General features: G+C 39.1%; 1 protein-coding gene and 1 long non-coding RNA gene across 3 annotated transcripts; both read right to left on the bottom strand.

Moving 5' to 3' along the window:
• Positions 1-3,965: 3,965 nt before the first annotated feature.
• Positions 3,966-5,107, bottom strand: LOC104453931. Its single transcript, XR_001979838.2, has 2 exons — positions 4,960-5,107; positions 3,966-4,872 (listed from the first exon to the last, which is right to left on the bottom strand). It is a non-coding gene; the product is annotated as an uncharacterized LOC104453931 (long non-coding RNA).
• A 2,355-nt stretch (positions 5,108-7,462) lies between these two features.
• Positions 7,463-21,033, bottom strand: LOC104453932 (protein SHORT ROOT IN SALT MEDIUM 1). Of its 2 annotated transcripts, none has more exons than XM_010068590.3 (21): positions 20,648-21,033; positions 19,817-20,020; positions 17,844-18,134; positions 17,540-17,640; positions 16,587-17,297; positions 16,436-16,481; positions 15,393-15,485; positions 15,249-15,304; positions 14,905-15,022; positions 12,832-13,043; positions 12,671-12,734; positions 12,010-12,183; positions 10,744-10,771; positions 9,514-10,658; positions 9,335-9,409; positions 9,110-9,184; positions 8,666-9,001; positions 8,253-8,495; positions 8,121-8,162; positions 7,982-8,044; positions 7,463-7,886 (listed from the first exon to the last, which is right to left on the bottom strand). In XM_010068590.3, the coding sequence occupies exons 1-21, from the start codon at positions 20,717-20,719 to the stop codon at positions 7,797-7,799; spliced, it is 4,239 nt and encodes a 1,412-aa protein (XP_010066892.2). In that variant the 5' UTR covers positions 20,720-21,033; the 3' UTR covers positions 7,463-7,796. The 2 variants fall into 2 exon arrangements, with proteins under 2 accessions (XP_010066892.2, XP_010066890.2); XM_010068588.3 differs by having other exon boundaries at positions 10,744-10,774.
• Positions 21,034-21,748: the final 715 nt, after the last annotated feature.

The raw sequence follows: 21,748 nt of genomic DNA on the forward strand, positions 1-21,748 counted from the left end.
TGTTTTTACTTTTCCACCGCAAGATAATCCTAAAGAGAGCAGTGTATGCAGGATTTTACACGACGTTTCAGACAAAACAGAGGATGCTGAATCTCCAGGTAGGATTCTGTCTAACCAAGGTAAAAAACTCAGCAAGTCTCTTAGACCAGTAAATTAGGCTGTAGTTTATGCCAGTCATAGCACATGCCTGGGGAATGTAAGCGTTTACCTTTAATCTAGCTTACAGTGTCATCTACAAGGCTGAAGGGATTACTAGGATCATCATTATCTTCTCATTGGCTCTTGATAGCTTCTGCTTCAGACTGCTTCCCAAACATCCTCTGAAGCCATAGAGAGATTCAGAGAGCCGACACATCACATGTGAAAGCAATAAAGGCAGACACAAAAATTTTCCGAATACAAACTCATTGGTTGGATAATCCAGTAACTTCTATACTAAAAGATTCTAACGATGGTGGAAAACTCTAATGCAAAGATTGATATCAGCAACAAAGACGCATTAGATGAAGTGTGTACTATGAGTATCGACATTTGATATGATTAAAAGCCTGAAATGACGCATGTCTTTGGAGAATACATATTTTCAATTATATTTTACTATACCTTCAGAACTTCCTATCTCCAGGAAACCAGGAGCAGGGCTGGGTACATGAACCCCTCCCTAGACCGCACAGTGCAGGGACCTTGTGAACTAGGACACCTTTCTGAAAAATAGTTGAGAACTTACCAACCACCATCAGAATTCCCTGCAAAATTCTCTTACAACCAAACAGTGTCATACACAAGGCCAAATTCCTATGGCATGAGTAAATGAGTGAGTTTGGACTAAATAACTTGATTTATAATGTGAGAAAAGAACCTAGAAAAAGCTGGTAGGCGGAAACTCAAGTTACAAGGAAACAAATGATGATTAGAACTATGTTATAGAAAGACATCTCGAGACACCAGATGCATTGTACAAGGAGGAAAAATTCCACCAAATAAGCCACAAATTTTACCCATTCCGATGAGAAACTTGTCATAAATCTTCTGCTTATAAAGTAAGAAACAGTGCCCTTAAAGTTCGCAGAAAAAGATATCTACATTTTTTAATGAGTGCCATTGCCAAACTTTTAGTAAGAAAACATATTTAACAAACTAAAAGCTATTCGGTTTGTAAACAAAAAACATTTGAAGGTGCATAGTAAAGGCTGAAGCTATCAGAACTGAATGCAATTAACTAATTCATCAATGCAAACAGAGTTTAATGTTTCACGTGCTCACTTGTCACTTTCTAACTTTTTCTGCATCAGATGGAAAAAAGAGTGATGGTCCACACGGATTCCAGCTTCGTTAGATATGTCTTCTTATGATTTAATTTCTGCATGTATTGGATGAAAGTACTTTACATATACCAAGTCGTGTAAAATTGCGAGACGAAATTGTGCATGCAGCATAGTATATGGTATGAGATGACTCTATCCCGAGTAAATCAGAATATATATGACGAATACACCATTAGCACTCGAAGGGCAAAACATTGCTCTTGTCACTGCACGCAAGGAGCACTTCACCAATAAGAAATGCCACCTATCTGGTCATAAGAATTTATCCTAGTAATCAAATTATGAGTGAGGAGCACAGATCAGATGTTTTTCCTAACAATCTTCATTGAAAAGGGCGACCTCCCTTATGCTTATTACCGAGTTGACTTATACATGACTAATTTCCTAGCTTTCCACATGAGGGAGCTGAAACCTAGCAAGACTTATTACGGAACATGTCCATTTCAATGTTGGGGTGGCAAATAAATGGGAGGATGTGATGCATTTAAATTATAGAAATAATTCAGATCAATGCATACAACATAAACAAACAAAGAGAATAGACGTACTGGAAGAATCTCGACAGAACCCACTCTTATTCCGTGAGGGATGAGAACAAGAATTCAGCATGGACCAAATTAAATTCCAGAATAGACAAATGCCAAAAGCCAAAGAATGACACAAAGTCGCGTGAGGCACTAGTTCATGAGATGGTATGTTAATTTAAGTGTGTAAGTACAAATATTTTCCTCTTGAAAAATTTCACATACTTCTTCAAACAATGAAAGGAATTTTCATCTAAAGAAGGTTGACATCCTTCAAAAGAGTTGGCATTAGAAAAATTCTACCGTAGAACTCCCTGAAGATCTTTTTGCAGCCATATCTACAGGAAAAGTCCACTAAGAAAGGTGGATGTCTTTTCAGAAAATGAACAGTGGAAAGTTACGGGTGCGTTTGTTTGTGTTTCTATTCAAAAATTGTTCCGGGGAACAGAAATAAAAAAAACTATTTCTGTTCTAGGAAATAATTTTTTACCAGAAAAACGCATTTGGTAAACTTGTTTCAGAAATAAAAAATGAATAGAAACACGTTTGATAAATTTATATTCTTTTTTGTTTCTTTTAATTTTTAATATTTTTATTTTCTTTTTTCTTTTTTTCTTCTTTTGGCCGGTCGCCGGCCATGCCGAGGCCAACGATCGGCCGATGGGGGCCGGCAGCCTCGCCTAGCCACGGCGAGGCTGAGCGTCACCGGTGCGGGCAAGGCTCGGCCTCACCGAATCTAGGCGAGCGCCAAGGCAAGGTCAAGCCTCGCCAGGAGCTCGCCAGGAGCCGGCAACGCTCTAGCAAGGTCGCCGGCTCTCGACGGCGTCGTCGGCCATGGCCAAGGTTGGCGACCGGCCAAAGAAAAAAGAAGAAAAAAAAAGAGAAGAAAAAAAAGGAGAGAGAAAATTTGTTTTTCAAAAGTGTTTTAGAACAAAAAAACAACTTTTTTTTTGTTTCTTATTTCTGTTCCAATTTTGTTCCAGGAGAAAAAAACAGATTTTGAACAAAAACGCAAATAAACGCGTTTCTGTTCTTTTCTTGTTCCTGGAACAAAAAAACAGAATTTTTGTTCATAAACAGGAAAAAAGAACACAACTATGCACGCCCTACATGTCCATGGGTGCACAAAAGATAAGCTACAATTCTCCCTGGAATATCAAAAGAAAAGGGGGCTGATCCTTTCTTGTTTGGAAAAGTAAGGAGAACGAATATATGAGTGCAAAATTTTGAAGATTTTAAAATTTTTGTGAGAAGGAAAAAGAGGGAGATGAGAAAATACAGGTGTCTTCCTTCCCGTTTTCTTCCTCTCTGGCCTCCAAAACATAGTATTAAGTAAAGTTCTTGCCCTTACATGCCCATCACAAACAAACCTAAGTGGACCAAAGAGAACAACTGAGCTTTCTGGATACAGAACTCAGAAAGAGAAAAGATATGACGATGTCTCAAACTATATAATAGTCAAAAGATGACGCTGTGAAACCTTGTACTCACTAGAGGCAGACTCTATTTCCCTTTCTTGTCAGAAGGAAAAGCAGTAACTGCCAACAATGAAATTGATTGGTCACTTCAAACTTTAAAAAGGTATGCTCCCAAGAAAACGAGCTGAACAAGGTGATCAACATTACTCGATAAGACAGATACGCCGCCACCAAGTCCTCTTGATAACCTGAGATGACGTCAATGCTCTTACAATTCTGTGCCATAATCTTTCTCTACACCTGATCTTGACTAAAGTTGCAGAGATAGACAACTAGAAAACAAAAAGCCCATGACAAATGCAGGTCAATATGCTGGAGTCTTTCCATCTACAAGCTCAAGCAAAGTAAAAACAAACCCAAGTGGGCCATTTGAATCAAGAATAAGGAATCCATATCCAGGAAACTATAAACCACTGAACTCATCAACATGAAATGCCTCCTAAAGCAGCAAATTTAAAGAAATAACATAAAATCCTTCAAAGCCATCTACAAAACCAGTAATAGTCAGTTATTAGACATAAAATGAATCAGTAAATAGTAATAATCTCTCTGCTGGTATGATGACATTTGATTAGAAATCTTTTCTCATTTTGTAGAATCAGGACCCGTGCATATCAGCTCCACGTGTGCTCATTTGCTTGAAAAATTGTAGACCGCAGTTTCCACTAAATCATGATCAATAGTCTGGTACTCTCAGTGATAAGAAAGATCATAAGCAATTAAGTTTGGATTAAAATAAAATTTCAGCCCTGTAAATGCAATTATACAACCCTAAGCATCAATCACCATGACATCTAAAACCTAAGGTGTTGCTAATACCCACAGCAGCACAACAAGTGCCCCGACAAAGAAGTAAGTCAAAGAACGTCAATGAAAAGATAGTCCACGCATCTTCACAGGCTTCCTCAACATACAAAGTATCGTATCTCTCATAGGCCAGCTCCAGTAAACTGCAGCTTCCTGAACAGCACGCCAAGGAGCCAGAGACGATGATCGAATTGTCCTCGGATTAACAAGGTTGCGAAAGGAACGAACGGGGTCTAAGTAGCTAATCAATGTCATGGACTCAGATTGGAGATGATGCCAGTTAAATACCCATAAACTGTAGCCCGGCGCATAACACTCGCGAGAGTCAAATCCAATTTCCACAACACTTCCCAAAATCAGATGCAAGATGCCAGCGAACAATGCCCGACATCAATTCGGGGATCCCAATTCAAGCACTAAAAGCAGGTGCCATGACTCTCACTGTCAGGATGGATCAGAGTCAAAGGCCACTCATCAACAGCATCAGAATGCTTAATACCAAACACAAACTTGACCAACACATTCCAATTCGCCCAGCTTCTTCTCTTCCTCTACACTAAAACATCCATCCCGGACACATTACACCTTCCTCCGCACGAATCAGTCCGGTTTCGAGACGAATACCCATCGAAACTTCAATTCCATACCCAAAAAGGAGGATTCCGACATTATACAACGAAGGAAGAACACGAACCAAGTCGCCTAATTCGCCTCCTGTCCGGCCACGCTTCGCTTCGACTCCAACCAAAACACGACCAAAAAAAAAAAAAAAAAAAAAACTTAAGAATAGATAATGTGCCATTGCGCCAATCAGGGAACACTGACCAGAGATGGCGACTCGAGCTCGGAGGGGAAGATTCTCGGCCAGCCGCCGTCAATGGCTCGTCGCCGGCCACGGAACGTGAAGCTCCGCCGCACGAAAGCACGCTGGAGCAGGAACAGGGACTGAAGTGGAATTAATTAAGAGTTTGGGGGTTTATCATTTAGTAAATTAATGGAAGATAAAAGCTCTTTGCTAATTATAATAATTCGTTTTGGCCAAAAAAAAGATAATTATAATTATAATAATTCGTTAGCAACTTGGGCCTGAGGCCCATCTTTGTTTCTTCCCCTCCGTTCGTTGCGTTTTCTTGCTCGGCCCAATAATCCAGCGATTCCAATAAAATGTAAAGTTTTGATAATATGACAAAAAAACTTCAAATTAGTATACTTATGATTAATTTATAATACGCTAATTTTTTTATCACCAAAGACATCAAATTAGAACACATATGACAAATTCACCCTCTAAACTGCTGAATTAAATTATATGTGGTAGTTGACGAATATATTTTATCTTCCGTTTATCACAAGTACACTAGTTTATGTTTTCATGTGGTATTAATCAAATCTAACGAAAACTAATTGAGAATAAATTTATCACAATGCGCCAATTTGGGATATTTAGTGAGTTTGGGATTTTTTGTGACATTAATCCAAATGTAAATAGATAAAGTATTGTGTTATCAAGAGAAAATGTGGGCTAAATGGGCATTGGTTGAATAACCGAACTCAACTCAACTCGATTTTACAGTGGCACTCAAGAAAGAGCTTGACCCACCTCAACCCGACTTGCAAGTAGATCTCAATCCATATACAGAGCTCAAGATTAGATGTATCAAAAATGAATTATAAACCATATTTGGGGGTTGGGTTCTTATTCCAATTCTCTCTCGATATGTTCCTCAAAAAATGCGATTCAAGCAAATACTTCCCCCAATAAAAAGATCTTGGTGGAATTGCCACATAGCACAATTTTGCTAAGAATTAGCCTACTTTATTTCTTGAGAGATGGGAAACATGAGATAACAAATTCAATCTTTAATCAAGGCTTCGCATAGCTGTCGCAAATTCAAGTTAGGGAAAAAGCCACAAAAAACCCAGAACTTTGCCCAAAGTGATACATTTATTTCAAACATTTTTTATGACGTAAAAAACCCCAAAATTTTCAAACTGTGACACATTTATTCCATTAAGAGCATTTTTGTCGTTTTATTCTATTTTTTCCTTTTTCTTTTTTTCTTCTTCTTCCCTCCGCTGGCCATGGCGGAGTCGGCGGAGGAAAGTCAGCATCAGGCGAGGGCCTCTCTCGCCGACATCGGGCGAGGGCACCCCTTGCTAGATTTGGCGAGGGTCGTCCTCGCTAGACACAGGTGAGGGCCGCGGCCTCGCCAAATCTAGTGAGGGTAGGAATACCCTCACCCGACACAAGTGAGGGCGGCCCTCACCAGCGACGGGCGAGGGCGGCCCTCACTGGCGATGGGCGAGGGCAGGGACACCCTTGCTCAACATAGGCAAGGGCGACCCTCCCCAGCGTCGGGCGGCCATCGCTAGCATCGGGCAATGATGGCCCTCACCTAATCTGGCGAGGGTAGGGACCCTTACTCGATGCAAGCGAGGGCGGCCCTCGTCGGTGACGGACAAGACGAAAGGGACACCCTCGCCCGATGCGCGGCCCTCACCGAACGCCAACGGAGGGAGTAGAGAAGAAAAAAAAAATTAAAAATGAAAAAACCAAAATACCCTATAAATTTAAGGTAAATGTGTCACGTAACAAAAGTTCAAGATTTTTGTATCACGAAAAAAGTTTGGGATAAATGTGTCATGATTTGCAAAGTTCATGGTTTTTCACGTCACAAAAAAAGGTTTAAGATAAATGTCACTTTGGGCTCTTCAAGTTAATTGTGCTTCACCTCTTATTTGGCAAAAGACAATAAAAAAAACTCTCAATCATGGGAAAATTTAGGTATTTGATATCTTTTTCTTTGAATGAGATTTCAATTACAAATTAAACAAATTAAAACAATTATCATAATCTAATTTGAATTGAATATCTTGTGTGAAAACAAATTTGATGAACTTAAATTAATGAGACAATAAAATTAAATATTTTCATATATTTTTACCAAAAGTTTAGACATTATATTGAACAAATTAAAACTTCAAAAATCACATTATAAATTGAGCTACAGTTCAGAGAACAACAATTTTTTTTTTTTTTTTTTTTTGCCGAAGAGAACAACAATTTAAAAAGTCGGGAATGATATTATATATTATGCTAATGTTTAAAGACCATTTGTGTAATTATCCTAAACTAAATTTAAGTAATGAACGGTTTACTGAGACAAGACCGTCCTACTTAGCCAATACCTCATTGCATTTTAGAAATAAGAAAGCCATCTTCGGCACGAAAGCACATCGGCCGGCCAAACCATCCGGTTACTAGAGATTTTGACCATTTTGAAACCGAATTTTTCATGTGAGATCTTCAGTCCGGTGCAGACGACAGTAGGTCAAAGCCGGGACGAACTCGTGTTATAGGGACTGGCTGGAAAAGAAGGGTTACAACCTTTGCCACTAGACGGCTATTTTGGATGAATCGACCTATTCCTCGTGACATCCGCAACTATATAAGTTGAACCCGCCATCAATCAAGAGATGAAAAATCACACAAAAAAAAAAAAATTGGCCATACGACTTTATTCGACCACAAATAAAATTAGAACCGCAAAGGCAATTAACAAATGAAGAGGCGCATATGCTCCCGAGAGCTCGAGATGATATCGCCCCTGAAGAAATGCTGAAACAGTTCCCAATCTATGGAAAGAGGAGTTTCCTTGGTCTCAAACATCAGACATTCTGACAAGCTTTTCGTAGAGAATGCGGTTGTCTCTACCAGTATTGCTCTCCCATAACGCGCACGCCACCAGTTCCTGATTCAGTCAAACCTGATTCACATGGTGCCAGGGAAATCGAGAAAGAGGTGGAAAAATCCCTACATCTAAAAGAATTGCATGCAATTTCTTACCTTGACATCTCTATGACATAGGAACTTTCCCAAGCTGTGAATGATCAACCTCATATCTTCAACCTAGAAAGGGGAAGACAACCCTTTACTCTCCCTGACTAATTATAGAGTAACACAGGAAATTAGATTTTCTACTCACCCTTATGTATCCAACTCGGTTTCTGTCAAAGAACCTGAAAGCCTGTTCAGAATAATATAACCATCAGAGAATAAGTATCACTTGAAGAGCTAAGCAAAAAGCAGACAAAAAATATGAGGCAGCAGAACATGCCTGCAGTAATTCCTTATTGACCACACTATCCTCAACACCTGCTTGTTTCATCCCTGTTCCCACTTCCTCTCCTTTTACAGGTGCGCTAGTATCATGATCTGGCTTAGACCCAGGAGTTGTCACACTAGATTTGTCCTTTGCAGATTCCTCATCCTTCACCGGTTCCTCTGCTCCACTCTCTTTGTCCCCGCCTACCTTTTCAGGCCCAGTATTGACATCAGTATTCTCCAATTGTTCAGTTGCCTTCAAGAATCAAACTAGAAAGCAATTAGACAATCGTATCAAAAATATCTAAGAAGATTGAAGTAACAAGATGCAAAGCACTGGTTCGCACAGAACAATCCGCTGCATGGAACAATCATCTAATTTCAGATCAAGCAACAAACAAGCATAATGAGAATTGCTTTGCTTGCCTCTTTAGAAGTCTCAAGTTGGGATGTCGTTTCCTCCATTTCATCAAACTCTTCTGGATCTTCTTCAGGATCTTCCTCAAGATCCTCATTGTTATTTGCTCCTTCATTCATTTTCTCATCATCAACATTGTCATTGGAATCATTGTTATCCTTAGTCTTTTCATCTTCTGGTTTAGTAGAAACGCCAGCTGTCTCAAGGATAGCTGATTTGCTTTTTGGAGGCAGTTCAAAAGTCTTCGATTGTTTTGGTGCTTTTTTGTAATTTTCTGTCTCTTGATTTTCTTCTCGCCTCCTCTTGCGCTCATTTCTTTTTTTAATAAATTTTGTACGCAGTTTCTTCATTTCAAATCAGCACATGAAAGGAGTAGAACATTTAGCTATTCAGTCAACTCAAGCATTTTATTCAGATGAGGTGGAAAAGACAAAAGACCCATCCAAAGATACCTGCAAAAAGCTAAAGAGACGACATCCCATCTGATACTGGAGCATCTCATAAAGTGATTCTGCAAATACTGAAAGCTACAACAACAAACAAAGAATTGGCATTGTTGTTGTATCTCATGCATCAAAAGGAACTAGTACAAATAATAATACAACACCATCGTCAGTCCAAACTCGTACACAAAGGCAGATCAGATAGAAGTCACATGTTGAAGCCAAGGATCTCACCTCAAAGTTTGATTCTTCGGCATCCTTGTCAGAATAGTCTAAGAGTGAATCAAGCGAAAGTGATAATGAACGCAACTGCAACATTAACAGCACAACAATACCAGAAGTAAGCTGATGTTTGACATTGATACAAATACACAGCAGTCATGACAATAAGAAACTCTTAGGGTCAAACCTACTTTAGAACCCTTGGGACCTTTTGTTTGTAGAATCAGGCCTGGGCGGGGAGGTTCTTCAACCTTTCTCTTTGCCCTTGTATCTTCATCTGATTTTCTCATAGATTCATCTTTCTGATTTGCATCTTTTCTCTCCTTATCATTCTTTGATTCCACCTCTCTCAAACTCTTATCCATATGAACATCATGCTCGGGACCTTTCTGCTTCTCAGCTTTGCCCTCAGCTATAGTGCTGGAGCCAATTTTCTCTTCAACTCCCTTTTCATCCTTTTTTTCCTCCTCATTGACCACACTTTCTGCTGCTGCTGAGGTCTTTGAAGTATTCTGCATCTCAGGAACTGATGCTTGTGACTTTTTCTTGCTAATTACTTTCTTCTTCGGTTTGTTCACTTCGCTCACCTGACTTTTGGTGTCAGCAACAGGCTCATCCATTTGCCCTTCCTTGACAACAATTTGTTCACCACCATCTTCCTTAGAATCAGCCACCCCAACATTGACTTCCCCATCCACAACCTTCTTCTTAGGTACTTTTTTAATTATTTTCCTCTTTATGGTTGTCTTTGCACCACTATCTTGCCCGACCATGGCACTATCAGGATCGGTTTTCTCTTTAGTTTCCCCTTCGGTGCAATCTGTCTCCATTTCAGTTTTCACCACAGACTGCACGCCTTCTTTAACCGCAGGAACTTTCTTTACCACCTTTTTCCTGATAAAAGTTTTGACAACAGTAGATGGTTCATTCTGCTTACTTGCTGTCTCTGATATTGTGCTACCATCTCCAGCATCCTTATCAAGCTTGTCACTCTGTTTACCATCGATTTTCTCCATTATAGCCTTCTTGTCTGCAACCTTCTGTTTTACAATCTTCCGTATAATCTTCTTCTTCCCAGTCTTGACAGTGCCAGCTGCCTGAGCACCAGTTGTTTCTCCTGATTCCTTTACTTTTTCATCCTTGTCAAACTCAGCCATTTCATCCACATCCTTCTTCTCATTTTTGCCACTTCTTTCTTCAGTTTCACCTCCTTGGACAAAAACGGCATTTTTATCTTTCTGATCACCATCCCCATTCTCTCCAGAAGTTCCAGAGTCGTCGTTTTTCTCAGATTTGCCAACCATTTTTGAATCTTTTAAGGAATTTAAACCCTTGTCTATTAAGAAAACAAAAGAAAAACAACAGCATGCATGTTAGCGAAACAGGTGAAAACATTGGGAATTCTCGCAAATTTCACTCACCTTCAGTTCCCTCCATCCTATCTCCAGACTTCTGCAATAAAATTGTGATTTTAGAATACCAATAAAAGACTCCTCATGTTCCACTTCATTGATAATTGGAGAATAAAAGACGCTAAAAACTGACATATCAAGCTACACGAGCAATATTATACAATTATCATTACTGCCTCTTTGTACTGATGCCAAGTCAACTACCATCAATTGGACAGATGAACAGGCATCAAATACAGAATGCATGGAGCCCACTGGACAAAACCAAACTAAGAGCAAAACCCGTCAACACTGACAACTTCCGCCACCAGGACTAAGTTCCTCAAATATGCAATTAACTGTGACTGTGACCCAAACAGCACATCTAAATTAGAATGGAAATGCGACCACAGTACTTTCATACTTCAGGAAGAAAATTAAAGCTGTAAATTTTTCTTTCCTTTCCCTATCAAACTTTACAGGGACAGAACTTAATGATGTTTAATATCGAGTTCAATATACTAAAATCAGAACATCAGATCAGTTCATCAACAAAGCAGATGAAATCCAAACCTAAGGTTTTGATCAAAAGTGCAACTTGTTTGGCCCCATAATAAAGACCATTTAGGCTCAGTCAGGTTCAACCTTTATTTCCAATACCCCAAAACAAGGTATCATTCTTGAGACTTGCCAGTCACATGGTATGTGATCTCACTTGGAGTCCAAGAAATTTAAGACCATACCAATCTCCAGCAAACCACTGTCCAAACATGAAGTGACAGAACACTCATACAATAGCATAGTCCTTTTAATTTCGCCCACCAATGAAAGCATTACATTGCATGGTGATCACTTCAGTTTGATATGAAAGACTGAGAAAGTATCATATCCTGGGCCACATCAAGGAACATTCACCCGTAAGCTGTTACTAAGAATCTAGGTCAAAGTTAAACTGCGCAAAACAGAAGGTTTGGTAAGGAAAGGACGCCAGTCACTTTTTCATAATACCTAAATCGTACATAAAATTCTTCATATTAAAGTATTATAAAGATAAAATCATAAGAGTAGCAGTAAAGTGAATAGATGACAGAGTCAAGGGTTAGTGGATGAGTATTAAGGTGGAAGAACTTTTAAAAGAAGGCATCAAGATGCAGTAAGCACCCAACAACACCAGATTTTTTGCATTGACAATGCATAAAGACCAGCACATTCAATTGCAAAGCAACTTCTGTTCATGTTGTGATTGTCTTATGTGAGCCATTGCTAATAAACCACAGCATCAATAAAAATACAAACCTCATCTTTTAAATTTCTTCTCCGTTCTCTGTCAGCAACAGCATTCTTATGAGCAAGCCACTGCTGCCTCCATGTCTCCAGTAATGGAAGACAGTCCGACAAGTCAGGGACAAAGAGTACAGTGATCTCTTTATGGCTAAAGAGGCCATCCTTCCCAATTCGATCATAATGTATCTGTAATGTCAAAATGCAAGAAGAAATGAAACAAATTTTGAGCACATGGGCACACAAATACACCGCATGCATGCATGCCTACATATATGCATGTGATGAAGGATATCAATGAACAGAGTCATTTAACCACCAAGCCACATACAAACACTACAAACCAGCGCAAACAAATGCTTTGGACACATACACTGCTTGACAAGGTAAGTGAAGTTCAAAAAAGCTTGATCACGCAGACAAGGCAATAAACAGAGTCATATATCTTTAGTATTAGAGACGTGATTAGACAAAAGCATGCTCTATGGGCTGACAGAATGCCCACAGTGAACTAGAATGAGATATGACCAATGTTAACCATCATTACAAGCACGTGTGACCTTGGAATATTCAAATCCCACCTCCGGTTTTTTTTTTTTTTTTTTTGGGGGATGCAAAATAGCACCCCCCCCCCCGCCCCCAAAAAAAAAAAAAAAAAGAAAAGAAAGCTAGTTACCTCGAGGAAACGATTCCAATGCTGACAATTCTTTAAGTCAAGCTGAGTGATATCTTTAGCATATCTGAACATTTACAGCATTTTAATGATTTAGCAAACACGGTAATCTTAAAAACCAAAAAGGTAAAAAAAAAAAAAGGCAAAAGAAAGAGAAGACGAACCTAAGGGCTGCCTGTATTAAGGAAGAATCATCAACAGATGGATCACTGCCATCATTACAATTCCACGGTCCGCCAATTGCCATGAAAGAATGATCCTTCCTAAGAACAGCAAACCTTAAAATGTTACAAATATGGGGAACATGATCACCATAGCTCTTATCAGACGATAGATTCTCCAGGGCGCTCCTGCTCAGTCCACTCATCAGAATCACCTACACCAGCATCAAACAGCGCATTTTAGGGCAAACATGCAGCACTAATTGGGCCAGTATGTTCAATCCACAAGGAGTTTCTCAAATTGCACAAATATATAAATAAACAGAATCACAGACTTGACCTGTGTCTGTGTCCTAAGATATATAGCAAGTTTTGTGAATACAAAAGAAACGATCCTCAAATTTAAAAAATGAGTCCCAGCAAATGAGAAACCCTGTCAATTTCAAATGGAATCAAATCCGACAGAAGGTAAATTGGTATGTCTCCCCATTTGAATATGAAGAGGGCTACAAATGGTCAAATTCCATCTTACCAGGACTTCTAGGGTCAAAGGAATGAAGACCAAGGTACAAGAGTTCCTTTTAAGTAGATTGAGGACAGAGGCCTACAATTGCAGATTCAAGGGGGATGCAAATGAAGCAAAAGTGAAACTTGAAGACCAGAGGGTGAAAAACGTAAGAAGAGAAGGGGGATCAAAAGAATCGTTCAGAGACAAAGAAATAGGAGAAGGAAGAAAGGCAAGGAAAAAAATGCAAAAAACGCCACCTAACCTCCAAGAGTAAAATGGACAAAAAAAGAAATGCTCTAAGAGTAAATTCATTGGCATTTCATTGAGGTTGGAATCATGGAAGGAAATGTAAAGCGGTGCCTCGTGAAGACAATGACTTAAGACATATGCTGCCACAAGAAATATTCATGAATGTAAAATGTCAAAATTGAGTATATCCAAGAGACTATTGCTGTGGCTCCCCAGTACAAGTCAAACTTGTTTATAGTGGCTTAGGGAAACACTAAAATACGCTGGAGAGAAGTCCAGCTACAATATATATTTAAAAGTAAATATAAATATAATATGTAAACATGTAGGAAAAGGGTATTGACGAGTTGAAACTCTAGATCAACTCATGAGTTTTGATCCTATATGCTGTAAGATATCAAATAAATGACTTACAATGGTGAACAAAAAAACTCGAGGATAAATATCACAAAAAGATATATTTCTTCTACATAATAATATTGTGAAGGGGAGCCTTGGCCCAATGGTAAAGTTGTCACCCTGTGACTCTGGGTAAGGCAGTGTACATTAGTGGTGGACCCCAAACATAGCCAGAGCATGATGCACCAGGCTGTCCTTATACATAACACTATTGTGCTTATGCAGACAATAAAATTTGCTTTGCTTGCATGAACTAGAAAGTCAAGAAAACTTCAGGTCGTCCACTATATCATCAATTCATCCTGACAAGAGGTTACTAAACAGGAATGTGCAAGAAATTATCATAACATTGGCAGTTCCAAGTACCAAACATTAATCAAGTCCTAAGGATGGCCAGCTAAATAGCATATTTCAGTTAAATAGATATCAATCACAGCAACATGAAGATTGAACTTGACAAGATAATGACCTGATTCAAGAACCAACATCTGAGAGCTACTGCTGATTAGGATCAATAGATTTTATCTTTTCATCCTTTTTCACTAGCAAACTGATCTGCAGACCTCATTTCTATTCTATCCCTACGAGTCAAAATGCAAACTGAGCACTTGAACACAAATCTGACACACTTAAGGCTTCACCGACACAGATATAAAAGGAAGCATGTAACAGTATTCATGAGCCAAGTTAATCTTAATATTAACAGTAAGCCATTAGGCACTTTACTTGTACCCATCCTGTCTGCAGTAAACTTTGGTACTTGGCTTGGAGTGTATATCAACATAGTGATTTTTGAGACAGCATAAATATGTACTCAATTAACTGCAGTATGGCAAATGCTACAGTCATCATCATTTTAAATTAAAAAAAAAGTGGAAAATCAGGTTGGCTACAAGTCCAAAGCTCTAGGAACAACATACCTTAGCGTTCCAGACGGTATCTCGACGTACTGGTTGTTCTGAGTCATTGGAGAGGAGTTTGGTGGATGACTCTTTTGGTTCAGCTGCACTCTCATCTTCAAAAAAGTCGTGCTCAAAACTGTCCCAGTCAACAAGATACTAAATTTCATCAAAATATTATTCACACCCGCTATAAAGAGACAACCAACCATCTTTGGGCCATGAGAAAATCTTTACATAACTAAAGGAATGTTTTTACATAGTTCATAGCAATCCTAATGGAAGATTATTACTTCCACAATTTCCAGTACAAAGTACCAGAAGCAAAATAAGGTAGCGTGAATAGAATAGATGATACAAGGTACCTGACAGGGGTATGTAACGAGAGCTTAAGGCAATCCTTAGGCCAACTCACCACCACCTGAAACACGATAGGGTTGAAGTAAGAGCACATTTAATCACTTAAAAAAAATTTCTCATCGAAAGAATGACATAATAAAACTGCAAACCTTGGAAAATTCTGGAGACACAAGAAGTCTTGGATAGCGTTTATCCAGAGACATATAATCCCTTTCTACAGCTACTAAACTGGATGAGTAGACCTGCAAAAGAATATTCAAGAGCTTAATTATGAAATACAACAAATTGCACCAGAAGCCAACAAGGAAGACACATTTATCCAAGGCTTATTAGTCTCTGAGACCATTCTTCACAAGAAACCAATAAGGAAGACACCTTTAATCGAGGCTTACTAGTCTCTGCTGCTATCTCTTTAAGCAAAAATTTATAATTCTATCGGGAGTAGCAAAAGAACCATTGCGTTATATCCACAGAAGTATACTAATACATATGCACGCGCATGCGCATATGCACGTATCTTTTCTTATGGGGATGATCAAGAGGGGACGATAAAGAATGGTACCAAATTGTAGAACATGTGTTTAACATGTAAGAACATCTTATGAGGAAATCTTGGCTGTCAAACCACAGTGATTCGATATACAATTGATGCTGGTGATAAATGATGCAGCTCCGCAGAGAAAATTCTCCAGTCAACAATCTATTTTTTTAGCTAAGGCAAAGTTTTTCCTTACTGGCTAACAAGACTCAACTTAACGGGCCAGCTCCAATTTTTAGATCGATTCTCATAAGAGAGGCATCATCCCGAAAAAGCACGTAGAGGACTTATGGGACTGGAGAGGCGCAAGATAGGACTGGAAAGCATTGAGCAGAGTGAACGATGAAGAGATTTGAAGAAAAAGAAACTTGAGGACAGAGGTATAGTGATGATGAACAGCAAAGTAGCACTAGAAAGCAGAGAGATGGAGCATTTTAGAAGAGAGGTGCCTTCAGATTCTTCAACAATCGATGTATTCCAAGTTTAGAATGTCAGAGTAATAGATAAAGCAAAGTGAGAAGACACTTGGCCAGGAGTAACATAAGGAATCCCAGAGCAGAAGCAATCTTCCCCTCAGCAGTCGCAGATCTCTGGAGGAAGATAATCTCTTTAATGAATGATGAATAGAACAATCCTTGCATCCCTTTTCTTTACCTTGCAGACATATTCTCTCCTTATTTGTTTAACAGGTGAAGGACGCCTTCAGAATGACAGAACAGGAGCAAGTTAGTGATGAAGGCACAGGAAACCGAGTAGGTACATATTCACACTAGAGCAGGATGCAAAGTAAATCATCAAGGTCCACCTATTTGAAGCTTCATGATGTGGAGAATCTCGTCGCAAAGATCTGCCTTCCTTTGTCAAAGAAGAACCTCGTCGGTCCTTCGAGGCCCTCGGAGGAGTCCGTTCTCGTCCAGTCTCTACTAAACGTTTTCGCTCTCGTTCTTTTTCCTTGTCTCGTTTCTCCAACAAGCGTTCCCTTTCTCGAGCTCTTTCACGTTCGCGTTCGCGTTCTCGTTCTCGTTCGCGCTCCCATTCACGTACCCTCTCCCGTTCGCGTTCTCGTTCGCGTTGGTGTTCCTTCTCCCTTTCTCTTTCTCTCTCTCTCTCTCTCAGCCGCTCCCTGTGACGCTCTTCCTCTCTTAATTCAAATTCTTGAAGATAACTAGCCCTGTCATCGTTGTGTTCTTCAATCCGAGGATGACTACCACGTGATAGTATGCTACTCGAGTAATCGGACTCGCTACCGTGAAGCCCTTTTCCAGTAGTATAGTCCCTCCCAGGAGGCAAGCTCACTCCATAACCAGGATTCAAAGAACTTTGCCCATAAATGTGATCGTCCGCATTTCTTCTTGGGCCTGCCCCTAATATTGACGTTGCTTTTGGTCCACCATAAGAGGGAGCACCAAGCATCGACAAGCTTTGAGGATCGGCATCCATTCTACGTCCATAAGACACGAGATCTTGGTCCAGATGTCGGTTTGCAGGAACTCTTGCTGCAAGATATTCATTTTGTCTGCCAGAAATGTGTTGCTACTTAGTGGCGTAAGAAATATTCCACCATTTTATTAAGTTTATTCCAACATACTTAACAATCTTTGAAGCAGACCATGGACCACTGCCTCAGTCGATGGGCAAGTAAGGTGAACTTGGGTAGTAGACCCAAGAAATGAAAAGAAAACAAATAGCATATTGAACAGCAAGTACCAAGAAGGAAATTTCCTCTAAGTGGATGCAAGATGCCTAACGCAGAATTACCTGGAGCTTCCATCGAGTGCAGTGGAATGACGTGATTGAGTTTTCAGCAAGTGTTCTTGTCGAAGTAAAGATGTCTGATCCATGCGATCATACATCTCAGACTGTCAAGACAAAAAGAAGCAAAGACTAAACCTCCAAAGATCGTTTGTCTAGCAAGAGACGAGTTTAAATTTCATCATCTAAAAAGGAAGCAATAACAACAAAAAAGTCCCTACAATAATAATCCAACAAGAGACTAAATTGAATTTCAACACAACCAGAAAATCATTTGATCCAGTAAGAATTGGAAACGATAATAAGACACCTGACGTTGATGACCAAAACCAGCAGAATCAGTGAATCTTCCGGTTGGCTCTGTCTGCACATCTCTCCTGATATAGGCACCTTGTCTTTCAGCATACTGTCGCCTTTCTAAAGAAGGATAATCAGGAACTTTTTCTGCAAATAATCCCTCATTTTTTCGACCATAACCATGGTTGGATGAGGAGACATATTCACTGGATGTAAATTTAGGAGAAGCTGATATAGATGAGGTGTAGTTGCTGCGACCTTCTAAAACAGACTGCCCAGCCCCTTTATTACTGAGTGCCGGAAGCTATAACAAGAAGATTATAAGTAAATTATAAATCAAGCACTATCAGTATCATAAAGCATGGTGGATTCAACACCTTCAATGCTAATTAAGCTGAACATTCAAAGGACCAACTGCCTCAACATTTAAAGACAAAAGAAAACTTCACGAAAAAAATGGTGAAAAGGATTAAATTCTCTAGAGATACATCTACAATATAAAATTGATTCAATCTTACTATGTCCCCTCATAATACTCTTCTACGGTGATGCTTTCTTTAAGAATCCTAAAAAGAAGGAAACAAGAAACAAAGAAAATTCATTTACAGTATTTTAAGTATTCCACCAGAAAAAAAAAAAAAAAGTAACTTTTACGCTTATGGTATGCAGGAACTGATAGAAACAGTCGTCTGTTCATGATTTTTGTAAATGGGATGCTTCCCCTTTGAAATTGTTTTGCTTTACAGTGACAAATTCCTTCACAGAAGGCATAGTATAGGACAATAGATTCATATTGCTCTTCTAATAAATGCATCAATAAATGATTATCTCTTTTTCTAACAGGGCCAGAAGCAATCATGAAAATAAATGGAGATTTTCTTCATTGTGTAAACAAGATTTAGCTAAGACATCATAAGTTTCTTCATTCTGTTAAGCATAAAAAATGTTTCTTCTCTTTTTACCAAAAAAATAAAAATAAAAATGTTTCTTCTCTGGTATCATTGACACAAGAAAACACAATACCAACTCAACAAAATTGAGAAATTTCCATGATGAATAACAAAAAAAGCAAAGGAAATTAAATCTAAGAAGAAGACAGAGTCAACTTTAATCTTAAAATGGAAAAAAGGAATACAAAAAATGAAATGAGAAATCTTTGAAAAACAATCTATCAGAAAATTCATAATATAGAACAATAGAATTATATCAATCTTCTAATAAATGTATCAACAAATGATTATCTCCTTCTTTAAACAAATTAAGAACAATTATGAAAAATGACATGTTATTTAAGACTGTTCAAATAGGTAGGTTAAAACATTATAAGTTCAGTTTCAAATACAAGACTACCTTTCAAAATCAAGAAAAATTTCCAAACTGTGAAAGGTATTGAGAGAGATCAAAAATTTCTCGCCATTTCTAAGATTCATGAAAACCCAATTCAATTCAGTAGGATCTTTCATTCACATTTTTTTCCACCAGAAACATTTTATTAAATTCTTGGACCCCAAATGTAGAATATCCTACTTTCACACAATTCACAGAGTTCAACAAGACATCAATATTTAGGAAGATCATAAAAGGAAAGGAAAATTGACACTAAGATTAAGGAAAGGACAAAATACATCCACAACAACAAAAGAAATGAAATAATTAAATAGTTCAAACCTTTTACCCAAGAGCATTTTATCAGACACGTCAATGCACAGGTTAATTTGATATTTGAAAAAAATAATTTAGCAGTCAGAGATTCTCATCACACACGCCAGACAATTAAATTGAATGTCCAACGTCAAAAAAAGAGATATTCAGGATTTGGCCCAATGAATTCATACAGCAATCAAGGAAATGCAACGGGAGGAATTGCACCCTGGTGTCCAGTGGAGCATGAACATTAAATAAATTCTAACAAAAAGGAAGCACAACTGAAGCTTAAGATCGTTGAGAAGATCAGCAACAATAGATACGCATGCAATTCACACTGACCTGCTGAGATCCACTCAAACCAGCTGAGCCATACACAGAACTATACTGTCCTCCGTAATGAGCTGCAGCTGAAGGATGAGCCCTATATCCACCAACATCAGCTTCCTGCAAGGCACCATGGATTGATGAATGCTGAGAGGCCAAAGAAAATTGAGAGCCCCCATCAGGTCCACCAGCAGAGCCTCCCGAATATGCAGGTCCCATCTGAAAACTATAGATGATAAGACTAGACCCAACAGAACTTCATGTTACACAAGTTTAAAGTCCCTTGGATTAACATATCCTTCGACAAGCAGTTCTAATTCAAGGAAACTCAAGCATAGGAAAATATCGTGAACAAAACAACAAGGTGATTCTATGACTTTCGGACCAATCAAAATTCCATATTGAAAGTGACAACAACAGTAAAATCATCACAAAGGTCCCATTCCCAGTTACAGAATCTAGTAAAAAACCGATTTTTGAGCCTCTGAATCGGGCGCTCCTCTTCAGAAAACATCAGAATCTGACAAGCGCCATTCTTTGCCATTCAAACCTGCGCTGTACAGATTATCCCGACGGAATTCTGTGATCGAAATTCCCAGAAACTAAACTTGTATTTCCTTTAAATCCTGTAGTTCGGCTCGTGCATAATTGCCCAATCCATTAGTCAAGGGCCGAAACATCATTACCCAACATGCCATTAACGACCGACGGAAAAGAACATCCCAGAAGCAACATAACGAAGTTATAAATTAAAGAGAACGCCGAGACGATACGATACGGAGAGACGGTACCAATATAAACAAAGAAAAATGCAGAATTTGAAACGAGAGGACCCGCGGAACTCACCTTCTGACCATATCCGGATTGGCCAGAATACGACTGTTGCCCGTACGCACTGCTCCCTCTAGAGGAATACATGCTCTCTCCCGGCAACAAATTGCTAATCCCACTCCGCGCCGAACGAGAAAGATAAGCCGACGAACGATTCTAGCAGCGCCGCAAGTCACTGGAACAAGATAACCATCCTTCGTATTGCCGGAATTCGCGCCGACAGAGGCGCCCCGCGGGAGCGAATTCGCCGGAAATCCGGAGGCGCGCCGGCGCGGACTTGCAGAGGAACAATTTGCTCAGCCGGTAATGGCCAAAACCCTAGGAAACGCAGGTGGTGCAGCAGGAGGAAGACGAAGATTACGAAACTGTTTCGCCTTTTTTTCCTTTTCTTTTCCTCTTTTTTTTTTTTCCTTTGTGCAGTCGACGTGAAAAAGAAGAAAGAAAAAGGAAAAGGAAAAGGAAAAAGAAAACGAAAAATCCGGGCCAAGGATTTATCGGGCTCGAGGAGTGAGTATGGGCCGGGACAGGTAGCTTCATGGGCCCGGGACTGCAGCTCGAACTCGAGCGTATGGGCTGGGAGGGCCTAAATAGGGCCGGGCTCAATTATGGGCCATCCGGCCCATCTCCAGCGGTTCACATATCGGATTAGAACTGAATACTGATGAAGCGTGCTGTTTCAGCTGAGGTCTGCTCGTTTTCGATTATTTTTGTTCTGATTGATATTGTGAACGAGCGTTTAGGGATGGTTTTCATGATAACCATATAATTATGCTTATATCCTGAAAAATGATTTATGCTTTTGGAAACTGCAATTTGTTTATCTGCGTACAATTTTACTTCCATCGCCATGACCATCATCATCGATAAAGACCCTAGATTTTGGTGGTTGAACTGTAAGGGTGTGTTTGATAACGTTTCTGTTCAAAAATTATTTCAAGCGAACTGAAATAAAAAATAATAAAAATCATTTCGTTCCAGGGAATAATTTTTTAATAGAATAACGCATTTGGTAATTGTACAAAATTTATATTTCTAAAATAGAAAAAGAAACAAAACATATTTGGTAAATTTGTATAATTTTTTTGTTTCTTTTAATTTTTTAATATTTTTATTTTA

The sequence above is a fragment of the Eucalyptus grandis genome, chromosome 7 (assembly GCF_016545825.1).
Source record: "Eucalyptus grandis isolate ANBG69807.140 chromosome 7, ASM1654582v1, whole genome shotgun sequence".
NCBI lineage: Eukaryota > Viridiplantae > Streptophyta > Magnoliopsida > Myrtales > Myrtaceae > Eucalyptus > Eucalyptus grandis.